The 23,767-nt window shown below is 39.0% G+C and overlaps 1 protein-coding gene across 9 annotated transcripts in view; it reads right to left on the reverse strand.

Annotated features, from left to right (window-relative positions):
- The window catches only part of pdlim7 (PDZ and LIM domain 7), a 122,800-nt gene that overhangs the window by 60,317 nt on the left and 38,716 nt on the right, over positions 1 to 23,767 (reverse strand). For 8 of the 9 annotated variants that reach the window (XM_048603611.1, XM_048603614.1, XM_048603615.1 and 5 more), the window contains 2 exons: positions 19,322 to 19,473; positions 3,420 to 3,453 (listed from right to left, as the gene is read on the reverse strand). In XM_048603611.1, coding sequence (XP_048459568.1) covers positions 3,420 to 3,453; positions 19,322 to 19,473 — 186 coding nt within the window. The remainder of the gene's footprint in view (positions 1 to 3,419; positions 3,454 to 19,321; positions 19,474 to 23,767) is intronic. The other variant, XM_048603617.1, reaches the window with a different exon arrangement.

Raw genomic sequence — 23,767 nt, forward strand, 5'->3', positions numbered from 1 at the left:
GTATGTTAATACCTCTGCTTAAGTGAGCCTTGGGCAAGGCAGAGGGGGAATCCTGACACATCCAAAATACATTGCCAAATGTGAACTTTACTCAGCAATTAAATTCTAAGGACAGAGGGTTGTGGAGGAAGTTACAGAGACAGGGACGCAGGGGTTTGTCAACGGTTTTGAGAACAAGAATGTGAATTAAAACAAGAGAAGTGTCGCTTAACCAGAAAGCAATGTTGATCAGTGAATCTGGGAGCAAGGGGTGAACAGAGCTTGAGAAATGGACAGAGTTTCAAACAAGCTTAAGTTTATATATGGTAGAATATAGGGAGTTGGCTGAGAGCATTGAATAGTCAAGTCAAGGCAAAAAGGTATGGATGAGGATTTCAACATGTCACTTAGTTTCAGAATGAGTAGAGGAAAATTAAAAAATTACACTTAAAAAATAAAAAGCTGCCCAAGTCTTTGAGCAAGATAGCAACAACTCCTTGAGTTAAGTGTATGAAATTTAGCTAATTTTGTCTGTCATGTACAAACTGTAATAATTAGCAACTGTATTTAGTATGCAACCACGCAGAAATATTTGCTAACTCACTGGCAGCTCATTAGTCTCATGTCTCACCACATTTTCCTGATCATGGAAAATAAAATCAAGTGTAATAACAGCTTACAAATTCATTTTCCATTGTGTGCCATTTCCAAATTCTAATTGTAACTTCTAATGTTCTAATGGTAAATATTTATGGTTATTTGGTTGGAAAGGGGAAGACATCTAACGTGCTTAAGATAATCCATTGTGTGTTCATTGTCTGGATCATAAATAAAGGCCCTTGCCAAAGAACCCTAAGATATGCATTGCAGCAGGTTTATTAACTCCTATCTGGCTGATAACGCTAGTGAGTGCACGTATACTTGCCTTGCAAAGCGAGATGAAGTGAGACTACAAAATGTACCACAAGCATAGCTTCTGATGCTTAGCTAGACTTCAGTACAGCATGGCCAACATATTGTATGGCAAGTTGTGGGGCATGCATTGAGACATCAAGAGGCACATGAAGGAAATGGTCAGCAGCACAAATTTAGACATGCAACGAGGCTACAAATACATTTTTCCAGCTGTTAAGATTGTTAATAGATGCCAATTACCCATCCCTTCATTACTATATTTCTGTCTCAAAACACCAGTTTCATTAAACATAGAATCACAGAAAAAAGAAGAGGTAGGCCATTCAGCCCTTAAGCCTGCTCTGCCATTCATTATGAGCATCCAACTCAATAGCCTGCCCTCTTCCCTCATATCCTTTGATCCCCTTAGCTCCAAGTGCTATATCCAGCTCCTTGAAATCACATGATGCTTTGGCCTCGACTATTTTCTATGGTAGCCAATTCCATAGGTTCATCATCCTCTGGGTGAAGACATTTTTCCTCATCTGTCAGAAATGGTTTACCCCATTTCCTTAGACTGGTTCAGGTGGATTCTGAGAATTAGCATAAAAGTTGTATCCACACCGTAGCTCATATTACTCTGATTTTGTACAGTAAAGTTTAAATTTTGGTTGTTTAAATGGTGGCGTTTTTGGACATTATTCTCTCAGTTACTACCTAGCATCTTTCATGTTTTCCCACTTCAGAAATTTTATTGGTCACCAGCCAAATTATAACAAATTTGGCAGTCTACTTTGGGATCATAACACATTTCACTGAGTTACATAGGTCTTCATCCAAGATATTTTCTAATCAACCTGTTCAGCGATGTTATCAGACACCTCAAGAGCTGGTCTTGACCCAAGCCTCTTGGTAGTTCTAATCATTGAAGTATATTGCATAACATCACATTAGATCAATATCCAAATGAATGTCTGCAAGTTAATCTAGCCTTTCTTCTGCATGCTTCACCAGAAGACCAAGAATCGGAAATGTTTGGTTGCCATATCAGAGTTAGATTTTTAAGTGATTCAAAGGGCTTTCTGAAGTTGTATTGTGCCTTGACACATAGCAATTTCTAGCCCAGACACTTTGTAACACCATAATTGCTGGATAAGGTTAGTTTGAGGGGTAAGATGCTTTAATATTCTGAGAGAGAATATTATAAACATAGTAATTTTATGAATGCCATCCACTCTGCCCATCAATATGCAACAGCAGAGATACAACAATAAATGCGATGGCTAAAGACCCAAACAATTTCTCTCTTAATCCCAAGCCGGCCCAAATTGGGAAATCAAGCTCCTCAAATACTATTTAACTATTAGAGGCAACAAAAGCCTCAAGTTTAATTTTTGGTCAGGATCACGGCAAAGAAAGCAGAATGCCTATTCAGGAGTTCCAGCAGGCAGTCTCAGCCAAATGGACAGGTCAGGGCTCACCACCATGCTGCTTGTCAACTCCTAATTAAAAAAAAATTGTAAGTGAGTTGAAAGTGACTGCTTTATTGTCAATATTAACTGGGGAGTAGGCTGCGTGGCACCAGGGACTCTCAGGAATAACGCCTACGCTATGGAGGGAATGGCTAAAAAAGTCTAAGGTTGGAGAAGCACTCCCGCTCCCTCTGGCTGCACAAGGCAAGGTCTTTTTTGTAAATGCAGTAAAACCTTACCACACTGGGTTCCCCTCCTGTTCTCAGAGGGAAAGCCATCGCTGTACCCTTGGCCTTGCTCAAGCCTCAAGGAACAGAACAGGTGCCGATACCAACATGGCCCAATCCCAGTGATCTTGGAAAAAGGCAGGAGTACAACTTTATCAAAGCAGTCAAAAAAAGGAGAAAAAAAGGGCTATGAGCAAAAATAGTACTAATATCTATTGCAGAAATCCAGGCAAAATTGGTGCTGTTTGCTCACGGAAACTCAGGAATTTGTCATCTTCCCCTAGCTTCAGAAATATAATTGGAATCAATTTGGACAAATACATCACTACATCACTACTGAAAGCAAAGAAAGATGACAGGTAATATGAAAGCTGGTTAACCATGCATTAGCAATCATAGCATAATATTAGATGGTTTCAACAGATTTAATGCACTTCACGAAGTGGGAATCTCAATATTAAGTCAGTAATTACAAAAGACAAAAGCAAAGCAATTTGAAATACTTGACCTCAACAGTCATGCATGATTAAGCAAGGCTGAACTCTAATCTTTGCTATTGACAGGTTGGTGTTTTAATATACATCCAGGATTTCCAAGAGAAAGGTGAGGAACGAATCATGTCAATAATTGAGATAACATAATCGTAACACTCAATCATGTCATAATCCATTTTCAGTGAGATTCATTTTACGTACATGATGTACGTGAGCTTTGATCGACAAAGGTACAAGAGTTATATTGAATCTGCACAATTAAAAAAAAAAATTACTTGACACAGTCTGCCTTAGCTTGTTATTTTAAATTAAACATACATAGACGTTGTAGAAAAAGTAATCATCCACTATACCTTCTCACCACCACCTCCTGAGGAATGAAGAACTCTGAGAAGAGAAGCCAAAAAGAAATGTGTTGAAACATACGCTATAAAGCTCATTAGAAAATTGCACACCACAGAGAACGTAACACATCAGAGCAAAATCCTGTCACTTGTATTTCCGAACCGTTCTCAAGAGGAGTGATTATACTTACGTAAGCTATTTAAACAAACAAGTGCAACGAGGACGTATGAGGACTAGCTCCTCAGATATGGTATGAACTCAGAATCTTGATTCAAGGATGAATACCTTAAATGAAAGACATTTTGCTTACCTGCTTTTGAAACTACAGTATTTATATCGCTAGCCCATTTCCTCATTAATAGCAACTCCTAGGATTTTGATAATGTGGGACTGCCATTGAACGTCAACAGGCAATGGGTAGATTTCTCTTGATAGAGATAGTTATTGTCTGTCACTTATGTGGTGCTTACCACTCATCAGCCCAAGCATGGATATTATACAAAGAGACAGCAAGAACTGCAGATGCTGGAGTCAGAGATAACACAGAGTGGAAGGGTCCTGAAATGAAACGTCAACTTTCCTGCTCCCCCGATGCTGCCTGGCCTGCTGTGTTCCTCCAGATCCGTACTGTGTTGTCTCTTGATATTATACAAGTCCTGTTGCATTTAACCATAGACAGTTTTAGAAGAAGTCAAAAATGGTGCTGAACATTGAGCAATCAACAACTATCTCCACTTCTACATGTCATGATGAAGGAGAGATCATCGATAAAGCAACTGATGGTTAGGTGTAGGACACCACCCTGAGGAATTCCTGGAGAGATGTCCTGGAGCTGAGGTGACTGACTTAGAATGACCCTAAAATCATCTTACTTTGACTCCAAACATTGGACAGATCCCACTTACCACCTTCCCAATTCCCATGGACTAGATGCAACAGTTGGTCGAATGCAGCCATGGTATCAAGGGCAGTCATATTCATCTTCCCCCTCAGATTCAGTTCTTTTGTCAATCTTGAATCAAGGTTTCAATGAGGTCAGGAAGTAAACCGAGTTGCCCTGGCAGAACCCAAACCTCATGTCATCGAGAAGATTATTGCTAAGCAAGTGCTACTGGATAGCACTGTTGATGGACACCATCCGTCACTTTACTAACGACCAAGAATAGACTGATGGGTTTGTTACTAGATGGGTAGGATTTGTCCAGCTTTTTGCATCCCTGTGATGTTTTATAATGTTCTCTCACTTCAAGCAACTTTAGTTTTTCAGTAGAAATCTTATACCACTTTAGGCCTCCAATTAATGAATACATTTTCACTTCGAAGGAAGTACATGGCTTGTATCATTATATGTACTGTTTTTGAAAACCTTTCAGTGCTCATTTATCTTCCTGACCATCGATTATTCTTCCAAGTTTACTGTGGCCATTCTCTGTCTCATCCTTTAATGTCATCATAAAATTTAAAAGCTGGATTTGAGACTTGCCTCTTTCTGGAAGAAATTCAGTCATAGAATAGTCAGGATTAGATGGACTATCAACAAATTGTCTCTCCAAACAAAAATCTGCTTTGGAGAATCAGTAATAACACTGATGTCTGAAATAGAGGTTGGCTTTTCTCACTAGCATAGAAGGTCATCAGCATCAATTAATCAGATCAGTCGAAAGCTAGAATAGTAGATAGTAAAATCCAACATATCAGTTTCTCAAATTTAAGAAAAGAATGTTTGCTAAATGAATATGCGTGATATTCTTCAAGCCATAAGACACAAGTAGTCATCTTTTACCAATGATACCATAGTTTCAAGCCTAATGTGCTTCAAGATAAAATTGAAGAGTAGGAGATGAATCAGATTCTGAAAAAGAATCATTTTTAATGGAGTGTAAAGACTTTCTTCAACATTGACTCATCCCTCCTGGAACACACATTTTTGCAATTACAATCAGCTCAACCACATGCTCATTCCAACCTTTTGGATGTGCTTTTCAATATTAAAAACCAATATACTCTCATCCTGGCTGATCCCCAGAATGACCCTAATCTTCGCTCCAAGAGATATAGAGTTGAATGGATATGACAGACTAGGTTGGCCAATTATTGACATATCTGACTCAGCCAGGGAAAGCAGGCACGAGGTCCTGCCCTCAACTACCAGCTACTGACTATGCCAGGAATGATGCACTATGCAATGAAACACCATAGCTTCTTTTCTCTACTGCAAACTACCTTCTTAAACCCTTCTGCTCTCTAGCCTGATCTCTACTAAGCATAAAGGAGCTCATAAACATGTTTCAATCCTGGTGAAAAATCTGATCAGCTATTTCTGTCACTTCCTAGCCTTCCACTGGCACAACAGGCCAAACTGCCTTTTAAAATGGATTCTTGCCATAGATATTACATCTTTCTCAAGTTTCTCGTCTATTCTCCCCTCAAGCCCTCTCTAAACTCACCTTATGGAGATCCATCTTCTGACCTATATATTCCCACTAAATTTCTGATCTTCTAATTTCCTTTCCTAGCTCCAACATTAACTGACATTCTGAATTTTCACTCCCCATATTCTTCTCCTCTTCAAATATCCCACATTCCCTCAAATAAAAACAGCCCTGCCTCTCCCACTCAGCTGGCTCTATTTATAATCTCCCAATCACAGCCCAAACTCATCAATAATCATTATCTTCTCCTACCCATACCATTAGCTCTGGTGTCCCCAAAAATAATCGTTTGTCCTCCTCTTACATCCGCGCAGTGCTTGTGATATTATCTATATACACACACTGATCCCACCCAGCTCTACCAATCTCACAACTTGTCACTCAGCCAGGTACCAATATCAGCCAAAATTTCTTCCAACTAACAACCAGAACCATTGTTGAAGTTTAATGATTCTGAAGGTGTTAAATATTCATGTTACAATGTGGCCTCGGTAGGAAGGATGCAGCCACAGTCTGAGAATAGAGTCAAGGAGTTCTACTCCAGCTCGGAAGGAGATGTATCTATTCCAGCTCTTCAAGAAGCAAGTAATTTGTCTGACCAAATGAAACGGTGTTTACCATTATCCTGCAATAAACCTTGACATCCAAGAGGCGTGCCTCTTCTGCAGATACTCTATAGTAGCAAATTCTCTACCTCTAATCATTAGATTGTCTTTGCCTTGTCTTGGGCATAAGGAAGAGAGGTAACTACCTCAAAAAAGCCTTACTCAGTAGCACATATGGGTAGAGGTTAAAAATACAAAATGCCAGGAGGCATCAGGTAATATACCACAGTTGTTCTCAGTCATCAACACCAAGCCAAATTCCCTAGGCATCTACCTCAAATTTCTCCCAGATAGTGATCCAAGGCTGAATTTAATTGTTCATAATCTTTAACCTAGGCGAGTTGCTTATTTCTCCTTTTATAATTCCAACTCAATTAAATGGTTGTAGAAACCCTCATCCCATGCTATCTCTAGACTAAATATTCCAAAATATTCCTAGCCCAGTCAGTCATGCCTTACCCTCTGCAAATTTGAGGTCATTCAAAACACTGCTGCTCATGTCCCAAATTGATTGTTAATTGTTTATCCAGTGGTTGCACTGGTTCTAGTTAAGCAAACATTTGTTTTTCAAATTGAGGATGAGAATTTCAAGTTCCTCCATGACCTCCTTCTACCCTGCACAATTCATTAGCACTCTTTCAACATTTGCCACTTGGGAGCAACCAATTTTAAGTCACTGCATCACCGGTAGCTGTGCATCATGGTAGATGGTGACATTTGAATTCAAAGATCTGGAATGGAATGCTAGTTTAATAAGGACCTTCTGTTTAGTAAAGTCCTTTAAGGCTGGCTTTCATGTGAGCTCATATCCACAGTCGTGAAGTTAACTCTCAACTATGAGTCCTCTAAAATGGCCCTGGGAAGCCATTCAGTTCACGGGATGATTAGGAACAGGCAATAAATGCAGACCATTAATGGTTTTAAGCAAACTACTTAGTCTAAAGAAATGCAAGAAAGGCCCTGAATATAGATCGAAGCATTATTTTGTTTATTTTTTAAAAAGCAAGCAAATCTTTTGTATAACACCATTTACCATGCTACTATTGCTGGGTCAACATATTTTATCAATTTTACTTTAGCAAAAGGACTCCAATCTACATAACGTAGCTGCAGGAAATTAAAAATACTCCCAAGGAAATTGTAAAATGATTGATGAAGTGACAGTTTATAAATATTGCAACATGTACACTGTCCTAACATTCAGATAACTTATCAGGAAACTTAATATGTGCAATGTTATAAACAGGAAACAGACCATGAGCAAATCTTCCTATGCTCTAAGCCAACTTTTGTTTCAGCTACCGTTTTACAGGCTTGCCAGTGAACACCATATATATATCTGCTTCAAACAGGTGTTTTAAGAAAACCTTAAAAAAAATTGTTTAATGTATAGCAATATATTTTTGTATGTCTGAATGTACATAAATTCTGGTGTGACTGCTGGACATGTTATTAATGCTAAGTGACAGTGATGTAACAGCTGACAAGCATTGAATATAATGCCAAAAACAAAAAAAGGGGTTCAGCAGGTGGGGGTTGGAGCTGGGAAAAATAAGAAGGAAGTCCCAATTAAATGTTCAAATTTCACTCAGGCTTTCTGGTCAATCAAATTTATTTGTGGAGCCAATCACCTCCGATACATTGACAGGGTATTCCAAAAATCTTTTTGAATAAATATTTTATTTGGTTGTGCTACTGCTCTGGATAGTTTTGAATAATATTGAAAGTGCATCTTTTTATTGTTTAATTTCTGATGTTTCCCCATCTTTCAACCTTCCCTCTAGAAGGCAGAATTTGTTCTGTTCCATTGCTTAATTTGGGATTATCCCAAACTGCTTTTCTCCACACTCTCTCCAATGCACACTTTTTTGAAATTTAACACTATACATTTAAATGATTCCTTGGAGACTGTGTACGTTCTGTGGGCTTGTATTCCAGAATCAAATCAGATTCTTCATTAGAAGTCGATAACCTCGAGTTACAGCCTGGACTACCATATATTAAGGATTCATCTTTTTTTCCCCCTCTTATTTTGTTACATTTACTGTAATATTGCGGAGGCCAGGGTGCAATCAGCTTTGTTAGGTGGCTGGCTTGTGATGCAGTGTGACACCAACAGCATGGTTTCAATTCCTGCACTTAGCTGAGGTTACCATGGAGGATCTTCCTTCTTAACTTCTTCCCCTCAACTGAGAATGTGACCCTCCAGTTAAATTACTGCGAGTTATCTCTGATCAGAGAAGTTTTCATGTTCTGGAAAAACTGCGGTGACTTTACCTTTAATTACTGTCATGTATTAATGAAGACGTCTCCCTCACATTGCAAAAGTCAAACACAACATTAGTTGACCAATTCTTTCTACAGGTTTGACTATGACCGTGGCGGTTTCATTCCACTCAGCCTTCTGTTCTGACCACTCAGCTTTTGACATCTTACATTATGTCAACCATGTTTCAAAAACTTAAATAGTTCCTCTTTCTCAGAGTCCTACATCTGATATGAAACATTGACTTTAACATCAAAGCTCAATGGTATCTTTAATCAGTGCTGAGTTCAAGGGCTGTAACAAGGATCCTCCCCAGTGTGGGAATCATTACCATTCACAGTAGAAGTAATGCTCTTTAAGGGCAGATAAAGTATTGTATTATTATACTGTGAAGTTATTTAAATACCAATCCCTCAAGAAATGAAAAAAAAACTTGCCTATGTCAATGAGAGTTGAAACTATAATCTGTTAGCAATTACAATAATAGTTTGTTAACAATTCTCCGTAGGCTATCATTGCCATTATGAAAGCGAACTTTTTGTGCTGAAGGTTCATACAGTATTGTTATTATTTTGAAACTTTTGTACGTATAGCTTTAAGTTTGGTCGATAATCACATACGTCAAGGGGAGACATAGCCAAAAAATTAAGATTCAGCCATAAATGCAAGTTTGTAAAGTGATTCTCGCCATGAAGCGGAGGGAGTTTTCTCTCTGAATCTTATAAAACACACTACATAAATTCCCCTTCCCATCCCTAAAATGAGTACCACATCGGATTTCTGACCCATCGTACCACATTGTTCCCAGAACAACTTGTCACTCACCAGACATCAGGGAATTGACTGGTATCCCTGACACAGGCACAGATCTGTAAAATTTTTATTACTGCATGGTCCCTGACAATTGTCCAGACAGGGACAGTAGGAATCCATGCACCACTTTAGGAGCAGGAACCAGGAGCTCCTATTGGATGGGATTGCACATAGGTGGGACGTCCTCTTCTCCCAGGGCCAGCAGAGAAGGCCACAGATCAAACCATGCCAGCCTGGCCAGAAGGTGCACTAGGTAAAGCAATCTCAGCCATTTGGAGGAATGATCAGCACTGTAGGAAAGTCCAATGAACTTCTCCTCTCCATCAGTGTAAGTGCCACTATCTTTTTTCCCCAAAAGCTTGCACTCACTCTCCATCTCTGCTCCTGAACCCAGATCACACCAAGGCTCATGCTCTCAGTCTCAGTACTGCCTGCATCATCCCTCACTTGCACTCACCCACCCCAGCACATGACCCACTAACCTTGGATGCTTTGTGGTGCCTACTCATTCGCTCAGGACACCTCCTCACCTGCACATAGAGCTGTGCCAAAGAATTTCATTCGAGAGAACACAGTCCACAGTCGGGCAGAAAGAGTCAAGGTGGCTTGTGCACCGCCTGACATTTGGTTCCTCACCCTTGGATGGAGAGCATACCGAGTCTGACCAGCCAAACCAGACCTTGCACTGATATCAGAGGCTGCCCTTGACCTGACAGAGGCAGGACAACAACCATGACAAGCCACCTAGCTTTGTATCTGCACTAAACAGCACAACAAAACATCAATAAATGAGACTAGTATCTTTGCCCCATCAGCCAAAGTGCAAAAAGGCAGGGCACTGCAAACCAGGGATGCTGTGAACATGTAAGTAGGCTCAGTGTGAAAGAACACTATAATAGCAAGCAAAATGCCTAAGATACAGCCTGATCCTTTCAATGAGCTGGGTGTATGTCCATGAGCAAAGGATATCCTCGCTTCAATGTTACAATGATCATTGCTGCACTTTGGGCAGCAACTAAGTGTAGAAGCACCTTATAATTGGGCCAGGGATGTGCCATGAGAGTTTTCAGAGGCTGGCAGATATTGGATGCTAAAGCCAATGGACATGGCGTACATGTGACCTGTCTCCATGGAGAATGCCCAGAGATGTTGGTGCCCAATGTCTAACACAAGGCGGTTTGAAGCAAGCAGCAAGTTGAACATGTCAAGGCTGTTTGGTGAGTTTGGTAAAATTGCAATTAGAATATTAATGGGTGATGTGGGCTGTTAAACAAGATATTTAACAAGCAGTAATAAATATCAATTGGGAACTTGTTGCCTAAAAAGGAATCTCACCATGGAGTTTGAGAAAAGCTTACAACTTGCAGCAAGATGGTTTTGACATCAAGATGGGCCTCACTGAACACCTTGCCATAGCCCACATTTCTCAGATCCCTGTAAGACTGCACTCAGATTTCGTTACATTGAAATTAGCTCCAAGAGTGATATCAGATTACTTGGAAGGATACTTAAACACATTTGAGTGTCTTTTTTTTTTAAGGAAAATAAAACCTATAGGATTAATAGCTCAGTGCTTTGGGAAAAAAAAGGAGTTGTTGAAAGAGGTCCCATAATAGTGACAACAACAGGCTCTTTTAGAAAAAAAAAGAACAATCCAGAAGGTCAAGCAACACATAGGCTTTTCCCCCCCCTCTCTCTCTCTCTCTCACCACCAAGAGGGAAGTCAGTCAGACAGAAAAAGGCTTTTAAAAGATTAGCAATACAATTTAGCAGTCTCTAGAATAAATCAGAGCAGAAAAAAATGATAAAGTGGCTTGGAAGTTTGTAACAGAAAATCTACAGAAACAGAAGTCTTTAAGATGTCAAAGTAAAGCAACATTCAAGGCTATTGAATGCATTAGTTTAAAAAGAAATACGTGTTATGGAATATGAGAGCTGTGTCAGCAGTTCCAGGGTCTCACAAAAAGTGACAGTAACTAATGAAAAAGGAAAAAAGTGAAGGCAGAAGCTTGACAGAAACCAAATTATAGCCATGCCCACCAAACAAGGAACTTTAAAGTGGAAACAGGGTGACCATTCACTGAAGTTTAAAGTATCTGTAAGGTTGTTGTTGAAGTAATAGAATTGAATCTCTATTACTTCTATTTCTAACAAGATCATTTCAAATTGTTCTACATATAGTGTGAAGTAGTTTTTTCCTTTTATGTGTAAGAAACTTCGTTAAAAATTCATTGGCAGCTTATGTTCACTGACTGACCACCATGGTAAAAAAAACCTGCAAAAAAATGAAACTTATGGTCGACCAAGTTAGATTTCACTCTGGGATCTGACTTATTCAACACTATCATCAGCTGGAATCTTTACACTTCCCACAAGCTATAAATTATTTGAGTCATACAGCAATGAAAGAGGCCATTCGGCCCATTTTGTCCACGTCAGCCATCAAGCACTCACTCACACCAGTCTAATTTTCCAGCACTTGGCTCTAGAATTGCATGCTATGGCATTAAATGTTAATTTAAACATTAAAATGTGTGATGGATCCTACCCTTACTATCTTTTCAGGCTGTGTATCAGGAACTCACTACAAAGGTTCTTCCTTAAATCCCTTCTAAACACCCTGCCCTTACTTTAAGATCTATGGGCTTCCTTACTAGCCCCCTCAGGGGAAAAGCTTCTATCCATCCTACCTACGCATGATAATTTTGCAGACCTCACTCAAGTTATCCCTCAGCCTTCTCAGCTTTAAGGAGCAAAATTCCGGCCTAGATATTCCTTCTTCGTAGCTAAAATGCTCCAACCTAGGCAACATCTTGGTGAATCCCTCTGCACCTTTTCTAAAAGGATCACATCCTTTCTACATTGGAGTGACCAGAACTACACATGGTACACCACTTACAGCCTAACTAACATCTTATACAGCTCCATCGGAAACTCCCTGCTCTCATATTCAATGTCTCAACTTGCAAAATCAAGTATCCCAAATCCCTTAACTATCATAGCTATCTGTCTTCATCTTCAGGAATCTATCAACATGCATTCCAAGGTCTCTCAGATCCTCTGTACTGCTTTGGGTCCCACCATTCAATGTGTGCAACCTTGTCATGTCAATCTTCCCTAAATACATCTCCTCACGCTTTTCAGTATTAAGTTCCATTTGCCATTGTTAGGCCCATCTGACTAGGCTTGTCTACATTGCTATTATAATCGAAGGCTTTCCTTCTCGCTCGTTACCGTTCCACCAATTTCTGTCATCTGAAAATTTATTGGTCAAGCCCCTACATTTATTTTTCGATCATTCAAATGTACACTAAACACGAGTACCAGTACCAAACACGAGTACACCACTGCTCAGAGGCTTCTAGTCACAAAAGTAAGCTTTGACAATCACCCTCTGCCTCCTGCTACTAAGCCAAATTTGGATCCAAACTGCCATGTGTTCCGTGGGCTCGTCTTCGTGACTGGTCTCAAAATGGGGAACCTTGTCAAAACCCTTATGGAAGTCCATGGAGAGTATACGAACTATACTACCCTCACAGATACATCTAGTAACTGCCTCAAAAAACTCATTCAAGTTTGCCAGATATGATCTGCCTTGACAAAGCCAAGCTACCTTCGATTAACCATGGTGTCTCCACATGGAGATTAATTCAGTTCCTCTGACTTCTTCCCAGCTGTTTTCCTACAACTGATGTTAGGCTTATTGGTCTATAATCCCCTAGCCCTTCGCTACCACCCATTACGAACAACAGTACCACATTGGCAGTTAGAGTCTTCTGGCACCTCTCCTGGCTCCAGAAAGGATTGGAAAAGTAGAGGGTTCCTATAATCTTCTCCTTTGCACCCTACAACAGCCTGGGAATTTATGCAATGTTAAGCCCTCTAAAACTGCTAATACCTGATCCCTTTCAATTATTACGTGTCTAACTACATCAAGTCCCCCCTCCTGCTTTCTATACTTGTATCAAACGTCTCTATTGTGAACATGTGCAAAATACTCATTTAAAACCCCAATCACTTCCTCCAGCTCCACATACAGTTTGCCACTTTGGTCCCTAATAGGCTTTACTCTTTGCCCTCATATCCTCTTGCTTCTAATATACTCAAAATGTCTTTTTTCCTTTATTTCACCAGTCAGTATTTTCTCTACGTTTTTTTAAAATGAATCCTTTGCACTTTATGCACACTTCCTGTGCTTTGAGCCCTTTAGTATTCAATATTCAATCCTGTACATTACACAAGGTCCATGGTTCTCTGGACTTACTGGGTTTGACAATAAAGTAGAAACTTGCGTCGGTGTCTGGTGGGATTTAGCTTACCACTGAACTCTGGTCCCCAATTTGTTGTTCAAACTCTGACAGAATTTGATAGGAGTGACACTTTCCTTCATCCCTGCAGTTGAGAGTTCAGATACTGACGAGCCCAGTAACTTATTCTACACAACGAAAAATCACTATACAAATTATCAAAGCAGTAGTTTCAACCAGGTCATTTCATGGTCATAATCCTTTTTTTTTGCTAAAAACTCTGGCCACACACTTTCACCATTTCCTTTAGAAGAATTTCCAACTCTGATGTAGATTTTCCTACAAGTAACTGCTCTCAGTCCACTTTAGTCAGGTCCTGTCACATCCACAGAAATGCCCATTTGTACTCCTCACTATTGAGTGCCCTACTACTATTGTTATTCCTTTCTCTCTGCTTCTTGCTTGAGCACTTACATTCTGGCTACATGCCTCAGAGGAACCATCACTCTCGCTGTTTTAAAACATATATACATACATATACACACATATATACATGTGCGTGTTGTGAGTAAGGTGCACCCTGGGTGTTTCCCAACTACCTTCCTGCCTCTCATCTTCTGACTGGCGGTCACCTATTTCCTTCTTGGACTATACCTCCTTAAACCACAAGGTGACCACTTCTAAAAATATACATGTGATCCTCATCCTCGTGAACAATCTGCAGTCACCCCAGCCAACACAAACTCAAATACAACACAAGCTGGTTATGCCAGTGGCACTTTCTGTAGATATGGTCACCCAGACTGAATCTGTTTTCGTTCTGCATATAACAAAGGTTTTAATAGATACGGAGATCTTAATTTCATATCAACACGGCTGAGGCAGGCATTGATGGAAACACTGAATTAGCATAGGTTGAGCGTGGACATTAAATGGGCAAGCAAGTGACATGCCATATGGGTGAGATGATGTTATGAGAGAACTAGAAGGTAGAATTTATGGAAACTGCAAGGGCATGGCTGCAGACAATTAAAAAAAAATGGCCTTTTTAACCACCCACCTTGACACAGCAGCCCTTACGGCTGCCTCCAAATCTGTTTCTGCAGGTGCCACCTACTCCCATTGCCTCCCAACCAACATCACCCAACAAGAGTAAATATCCTGCCATTTGGCAAGTTTCTGCAGGAGAAATAAATAGAGCAGCTAGTGCTGGAATTTTCCAACCCACTCTACTTGTCTTGAACGGAAATGCAGGCCAAGGATAATATCGATTACAAAATCAGTCGTCATTTGCCTCACCTTGATCGGGGATGAACGAAGTTGCTAATTCTTAAGCCAAGTGAAAGATTGATTTGTCCAATGGCTGTCATCCCAGAGTCACCCGGCAGAAAAAAATTTTCCAGCAGGTCGCAACTGGTTTGGGCAGGTTTCATGCTTGAACTTTGTGCAAGAGCATTTTGTTGACATATCAACGTGTCATGCTCTGTTTAAACAGCCGGGTTTGTCAAAAAGATGAAGAAATAAACATTTCTGCTCAAAATTAGCACCAATAGTTATGACCTTAGAAATTAATCAAGTGTATTATCAATAGCTCAAGCAGTTTAGCAGAATACAATTTACAGTAATTATAGGAAGTGTTTTCAGACTGTTTCCTTTATTCCTACATTTCAAGAAAAGCATAATATCAAAATAAGTTTACATTCCATCAGCTCAAAATGCAGATGTGAATCTTAACTCAAATAGACATTACAAAACAAATACCAAATTTTACCATTAGCTACCAAATCCTGAATGAATCTGCACCCACAAAGCTGATCACGTCCATTTCCTAAGGAGGGTTGCCCCATGTTACAAGGGGATTTTCAGATGCAAAGAAGGAATACTCCGTGTTTTACCGCATTCTTCAATGTGTTATTGAAAGGACATTCAATATAATGGAACATAGGAAAATGGCTCCACCTAACTTTACACACACAGTCAAAAACATACGCATTTGCACCTATCAAATTTGTCCAGTAAGTGTCCATTAGATTCACAATGCCACTGCTCTCCTCCAAACCGTTCCTCTCTCCCACCTAAATCATTGGCATTGCACCATCTCCCATTTCTCCTCATTAAATTGTGCATGCCACTTAGCTGACTACCCCAGGCTGAAGGATATTCGAAGAGATTTGAAGGATATGGTTTCAAACCTCAATATTACAATGAGGCCAGCATGCTTTTTGTTTAAAAAAAGCTTTACTGATTACATTCTCCAATTTGACTGGAATCTCAGACTATCTCCTGTTATTAGCAAATTCCCCGAAAATATTGACAAAACAAATGTGAAGGACTACAGGCACGACAACCTTGTGTTTGTTAATATACATATTAAATATCTTAAACAAGAGATTAATTGTAGTATTTCAAACAAACCAATCCTTTAAGTTAGCTCAAACTGCAAAACCAATTCCTATGAATAAATATAAAAAAAAACTAATTCCAGGATAGCTTTACCATCCAAAATATACCATGCTCTAAAAGCAGTGGTTGTTATTCAGTACCACACACTGTGTAACATTGAATTTTTAGTTCCACAAGTTTGTCAACTCAAAATAATTTCTCCCACATGAAGGCATCGCATCACTGAAAAGAAAGAAAACACTGAGGAAATTGCAATCTTTAGTCTCCATGTCATGCACATGGCCTCATTCAAAACACTCATATCTCAAGTCTAGATTCCCTTCACACCATATTTGGCAGTCACACTAAATTCCCAAAAGCCAGAAGCTCTGAAATCCTTCTCTAAAATCCCTGCCTCTCTACTTTCTCTTTTAAGTCAATTGTTAAACCTCTCAGCAATCCTATTGTCACCTGTCTTAATGGCTTTCACATAGCCCCTTGTCAAATTGTGTTTAATTATAGGTAGACTGCAGGACAAAGATGCACTCCAGATTCTTAAATACAAAATACAGACGGACACTTCATCCAGTACTGAGAATGGGAGTGCTGTTTTTCTCAAGGTGCCCCTGAACTAGACAGAGGCAGGCAAATGCCAGGGAACAGGGTATAGAAGTAAAACAAGGAAAGAACAGAGAGCATTTCATGCTATACTTTGGCCCTTGCCAAGTTCTTCACAACTTCCCCACCTGAACACTCTTGGAAGGGCTCCTCGGAGATTTTCCTCAAGGGCCGTTTTTGATTTTTTATGTGCTGTATTTTTTTTCTTACCAACACATTTATTTGGTAGTCCAGGCAGGTCATAATATCTCTATTTCTGTTGAGTGTATTTTAAGCCCACACAAAGCAGAATTAAAGAAAATTAAATGAACCATGTTTAGACTTAGGACTTAGGACTTTAGACTGAGGCCATGAGCATGACAGAGACTAAAGATTGCAATTTCCTCAGTGTTTTCTTTCTTTTCAGTGATGCGATGCCTTCATGTGGGAGAAATTGAGATGACAAACTTGTGGAACTAAAAATTCAATGTTACACAGTGTGTGGTACTGAATAACAACCACTGCTTTTAGAACACGGTATATTTTGGATGGTAAAGCTATCCTGGAATTAGTCAAGGGTGGTTATTAGGGGGCCATTGTTGTGGTGATGGGCAAAGTAAAAGGTAGTGAATTCGAGACAGCATCCTGGGATGTAGAGGAAGAATAATTCTGAAGGAGGCAACACAACATACAGTTGTTGAAGATTATATTACATTGGAGGATGCAGGTTACCTGGATTTTGGAGGTGGCATCAGTCATCATTCAATCAGACAGATGATGCAAAGACTGCCAAATTCAATTATCAATGTGAGCTTCTATTTTCAATTAATTGTGCCGCCAGAAGCTTTTCTTTCTCATTTCTCTCCCATGCATGTCTACTGCAAAGAGCTATTCTGTTTTTTTTTGTAAAATTCATACGTTGGATATGGGAGTCACCAGCTAGGCCGGAATTTATTACCTGTACCTAGTTACCCAAGAAAGTATCCTACTCTGATCTAGCCACATGTGACTCCAGACTCGCCACATTGCGGTGGGTCTGAAGTCACATGTGGCTAGATCAGATTTGGATGGTAAATAAACTTCACCAAAAGTAGATTAGTGAACCAGATGGATCTTTATGATAATCGATGGTGGTTGCATGATCACCATTCAGCTAGATTTTTATTGAATTCACAGTCCACCATCTGCTATGGTGGAATTTAAACCCAAGTCCCAACAATGTCAGTTTGTAGTTCTGAATTATTAGTCCAGTGACATTAACACTGCATCTTTGCCTCCCCCATGCATGCTATAAATCTTACAAACGTGTAGATTAAATACAACATTACATCACTGGTTCACAAAGGTTGATTAAAAGTTTTAAAAAAACCAGTCACCTCCCCCCACCTCAGAATTGGAATTTTCAAAATCTGAGTATTTTTGAGAATTATACATTTTAGCAATGACAACTGTCAAGTGGTAGAGAACCAGAAACTGAAAATAAATGACTAAAATTGATGTTTCAAGAACAACCAAAGACAGGACTGGAGCTTAAGGCAGACAGTTTTTAGCTTTTCAAGTTATTCTTCCAATCAGATCTTGCCTCTCCTTTCCCAAAGGCATGGATGCCTTTGGAGGAATCTTGCTCAAATAATCATCAATTTCAGCCTGAGTAACATCTCAATGTCTGCACTGCCAGGAGGGTAAATAACGTCAGTAGTTTTTCCTTGCAGTGTTGGCACTTACACATTTGAAACTGGAGTGCTCTTGACAATTATGGCATTCATCAGGAGAGCTGAAACTACTTTAGCCATGGTTGAATACTCTACCCAATGTTTTTCACATGTTACCATCTCTCCATGAGACTAATCCACTCATTTTATTAGAGATAGTAGGAACTGCAGATGCTGGAGAATCCAAGACAACAAGGTGCAGAGCTGGATGAACACATCAGGCCAGGCAGCATTTGCTCCTATGATGCTGCTTGGTCTGCTGTGTTCATCCAGCTCTGCACCTTGTTGTCTCACTCATTTTATTATACTGGCTAATTGAGCTGTTTGGTATACATGCCTTTTTCATTCTGCAATCTTGGACCCAGTAAATTCTATACATCAAAAATTGCAAAGAATTGCATTTCTGATACTATTCACACCTAAATTGGACCATCTAAACACATACTTAGTTTACTTGGACTTCTAAACTTATTTTTCCATATTTCCCACATGAACTACATTAGCGACCTCCATTATTAACCTCCGCCAGAGTTCAAAGGTAAAGGAAGGACTTAATCCAGTACATGAAATGAACCATCTTATAAAACCTCGATATTCTGAGCAAAAAAAAAAAACAAAAATAAAATCTCTGTTCAATTATAAATAAAAATTACTAGGCCATGCATGTTATGCCATATGGCATATTTCACATCAAATGTGATTATTTCAGTTTGCAGGCAGACCTCAGGATTAAATTAAGATGCAGAGTATACAATCTATATAATCAGAGTATCTATAATCAGAGTATACATCTACCCAATTATATTTACAAAGGTTGCAAGACACATTTTGCCTTTGCGATCTTCTTCAAACTTACTTCCCTAGGGAAAGAGTCAGGAATCCTACACAGGATTTGATTTTGTTCTGCGCTTCCAAATGAGTCATTCCTTCAGTATTTTCACCATTGATGGAAAGCACCATATCTCCAATTCCAACATTCGCCAGGTCTGCTTTACTGCCTGGTGTAACCTGCAACAAAAACATACAATTATGACGTTTTAGCAGAGCCTGAATGAAGCCCTCTATGATCAGTCATGAGCAGACAACTTATGAATGCTTGTATGATTAAAGAGTGAGTTTATACAAGTGTTAAAGGATTTATTTCCATGCACTGACACTCATTGAAAACAAGCCTTTTTTGCAGGCTAATACGTTGGCTCATTTTATATGGCATATGGTAGTTGAATTGATAAATAAGGTTTGTCCTGCTTAATATTATAAACTCAGGTTGTTGCTCAACCCCCCCCATTGTACCCTTACTAGAATGCCAAGGAAGTGAATTTAAATGTCCATTCTCAGCACTTTCACAGTTTCTCAGAGGTGATGGTGATGTTGGGGTTGAAGTGGAAGACAGGAAGGGGTGGGGAAAGGAAGAGGAGGAGGGGGGCATTATGTTCCAATGATTTCCAATTGGAGTTATGATAGAAACACTCTTGCCCCACCCAACCTGCCTCCCTCCATCAATATTTGGATTAATGTTGTGTGTATGGGTTATTGGTTAAAGCAAATAGGAATATACACAGTGAGCTCTTTCAAATCCTGCAAAACATTTGGTGGGAGTCAGTACGTTAAATTGTCTCCTTTCTTTGAAACAGCAGATGCATGAAAAGTTTGAGAGGTTCACATCAAAGTTTGTTCCTTGGACCGAGTAATTTGATATGAAATTCAAATGTTATATTAAAAGCAAAGCTGCAATCAACTGTCTAGAAGGGTAAATGTTGAGTAAAAACATATTTACGTCCCAAGTGTAAAATAACTGCTTTGATCTGGCTTTTGAAAATGAGAAATATTATTCATACTGTTGGCTTTCGCCACCATGGACGTTCCTTACCCATTTCCCTCGTGAGTGGAAAAGTGTGGAAAGAAATGCTTGTACATTCAATAATGGTAACTTTTGGGATGTTAACTTTTATTAGAAACGGAACTGGACCAGCCACATAAATACAGTCGGTCAGAAGCTAATTCCAACTCCCCAGAGCCTACCCACTATCTACAAAGTGATTCAGGATGGAATATTCTCCACTTCCCTGGATTTGTGGAGCTCTGACAACATTTCAAGTTCAGCATCATTCAGAAGCAAGCCTGCTTAATTGGCACCTCCTCTGCCAGGACAGCAGTGTGTATGATCATACGACAGCAATTCACCAAGTGCATTTCTACAAAACATTTCAAACCCACAATTTCCACTACTTACAAGAACTAGGCAGGAGGCATGTGGTGCTACCTCCATCTATAAGATTCCCTCCAAAATCAGCCATCAAGCAAACTTAAAAACAACATTGTTGTTATTCCTTCACCATTGCTAGTTCAATATTCTGGAACTCCTCATCCAATAGCACGAGTAGATTTGTATGAGAAGGACAACAGCAGTTCAGTAAGGCAGATCATCACCCTCTAGAGCAATGAGGAATGAGAAATAAATGATATTGCCAGTGATACCCACATGCAATAAACATATGAAATAAATTTTAAAAATTGGCTAATACAATGCTTGCCCAATATCTGAAATGCCATTTGTGTTTTGCTACTCGAGGGCTTTCACTCCATAATCAAAACATGGGCTCAATTTTGAAAGGTATAGTTTGACAGTGACTATTTGTTTTTGATTTGACACAAGTGCACTGTGGACAGTTTGTATAACCTGCAACTTAAACTACTTCTGTAAAAAATGATCAGTAGCTAATCTTGTGGCTCATTACAGTAGATCGAGCCCAAATTGTAAATTGGACTTTGTTTGCTCTCAGCAGGTTGAGAATGAACGACAGTCATGGCTCAAACTTTGAATTATTTTGCATCAGGACTTTTGAGCACAAGCAGTTTTGGATTTCACATATTTTTGCAATTAAGTCAAAGAAAAGGTATTTGAGATGGTAGTAGTTAAGAAATTAATGAGCTGTTGACACATATTTGGATTGGATACTGATACCTTTACAGATTCCTTGCCAGTGGCTTTGTCTATTCTTTGTAAATTGTGCAATAGTAGGATTTAGAGGTTTATCAGTCACATCCATTTAATGATTTAAACTAAATATCTATGTCTTTTGACATGCAGGTCAACCACTCAAAAAGGTGGTCTGATTTTAACACTTGGTAGCTGTAGAATTAAGCCTAATGTAGAAAGTTATGATTGCTAATTTGCTTAATTAAGACAAATACCGCTACCATCGCACATTTTAGTGAGTCATATTTCTGGATGTAAAGAGATTAAATTCTCCACATGCTGTGCTTTGTAACCCATTTTAAAAATTAGGCTCACTACTCCTTGTTGTAAGTCTGCTTAAATTTTAAACAAAATAAATTCATCCAATGATATGGATGCAAGGTGTCTAAGAATTATGGAGATGTTACCTAATTGATTTACAGTCGATAGGACAAAATTTCAAGGCAAACTTCTCTCACATTCAAACCAAGCTACTGTTCTAGAGCTTTCTGTAAAAAAAAACTTGTTGCAGCTCAAGACAAATGTGAACCCTTCCTCCAATTCTCATGAAAAATTCCAAAATATGAAACAAGACATAATTCCAAGTTAATGACCTGTCAGTTTTCTCTATCGATTCTGCCTAACTCCTTGTTTACAGCATTTTGTGTTTTATTGTAGATAATGCTGATGGATCTTTCTTAAGGAACTGCAAATAATAATCAATTTCATTGCTTCAAACCAAGGTCTCTCTTCTAGCATTGCATGCCTAGTTTGTGTTCAGAAACTGTTTAAGAAAAGCATGTGCAGAAGACACAATGTCTAATCCAGCTCACAAGGCACTCTTAACGGGATGATAGCATTTAAATAGATATTGGGAAATGGGGAATCAACATCAGCATAGATTTTCACCTCAAAAATCAGAATATTGTGGGTTCAAGTCCCACTGTAGAAAGAGATCAAGGCGGATATATTTGGATTTCCTTTGATCCCGAAATCTAAGGGCATTAATTAGGAAAAATGGGAATAAAAGATGATCAGCCACATATCTCACTGATTGGCAGAGGAGGTGAAAGACAGCACATTGCCAACCCTTCCTCTTTTTGATTTAAATTTGAAATGTTGCAGCATGTTATGCAAGCAGACAGTTCAAAAGACTGAAGAGTACTGCATTGCTAAAGCTATCAACCATCAAATGAAACATCGAACATTGCCCTTTCTGATGGAAGTAAAAAATTCTAAGAAATTCCTGCTCTATTTTGAATAAAGTTCTGTCTATGTCCTAGTGAGTATTCATCTTTCAGCCAATATCAGACGAAGAAAAAAAACAAACACTCAAATTTGGCCATTATCCCATTGCTGTTTCTTCATTACAATGGTTGCCATGATGTGGCAATGCCGAAGTTGGACAGGTGAAGTGATGAAGGAGCAGTGCTCCAAAAGCTTGTAATTTTAAATAAACCTGTTGGACTATAATCTGGTGTTGTGTGACTTCTGACTTTCTTCATTACAACAAGTAAGTATTATTGGAGCAAATAATTTTTGGTTAAATTTCAAACAAATAAAAAAAAATGATGTTCTCTTTAGTTGAACCAAATTATCAAAAGGAAGGGGTCTCATTCTACTCATATTAAACTAATGCAGCAGATCTCACACAAGCAAGACAGACACACAAATAACACTTCTGCATTTACTGTATATCATTAAGTGGATAAATTGTATTGTAGCTCCAAGTTAATAATGTTTTTCAAAGTATGTCTCCCCACAATAAAGACAGAAACAATGTGCAAATTCTACAGCTTTTTTTTGTAGTTTATTAAATTCAATCCACATGGGATGACTGTGTAGAAACAGATGTACTTGCAAGGGTCATGCCAAATCTTACTGACAGGAATTGTAAACCGCAATTAGGCTTGCTCACATCAGACAGCAAAATTGCCACAGGTACCTGTCATTTATTGTAAAAGGCTGTGAATGTACTCACAAAAGGTTTTGTTTTATGAGGGTTAGCATCATGTTTTAATTTGGATTTCATCACTACCCCACTTCCTCTTGAAATAGATTAGTTTCAGACATTACCTCAATATTTCAGATAATTCAAAACCTCAGTTTATACCACTAGTTATTACCAAACATTAAAAAAGGAAGAAATCTAACTTGCCAGTTATAGTCAGTACCATTATATTGAATGTTTAACGTCAGTTACTATCATGTGCATCATACTTGTTTAAATAGTGTTTCCAAATTACATAACACACATTTAAGTTTGTACACTGTGTAAAGCTGGAGGAGCACAGCAGGCCAGGCAGCATCAGAGGAGCAGGAAAGCTGACGTTTTGGGTCAGG

The sequence above is a fragment of the Rhincodon typus genome, chromosome 12 (genome assembly GCF_021869965.1).
Source record: "Rhincodon typus isolate 14 chromosome 12, sRhiTyp1.1, whole genome shotgun sequence".
Taxonomy (NCBI): Eukaryota; Metazoa; Chordata; class Chondrichthyes; order Orectolobiformes; family Rhincodontidae; genus Rhincodon; species Rhincodon typus.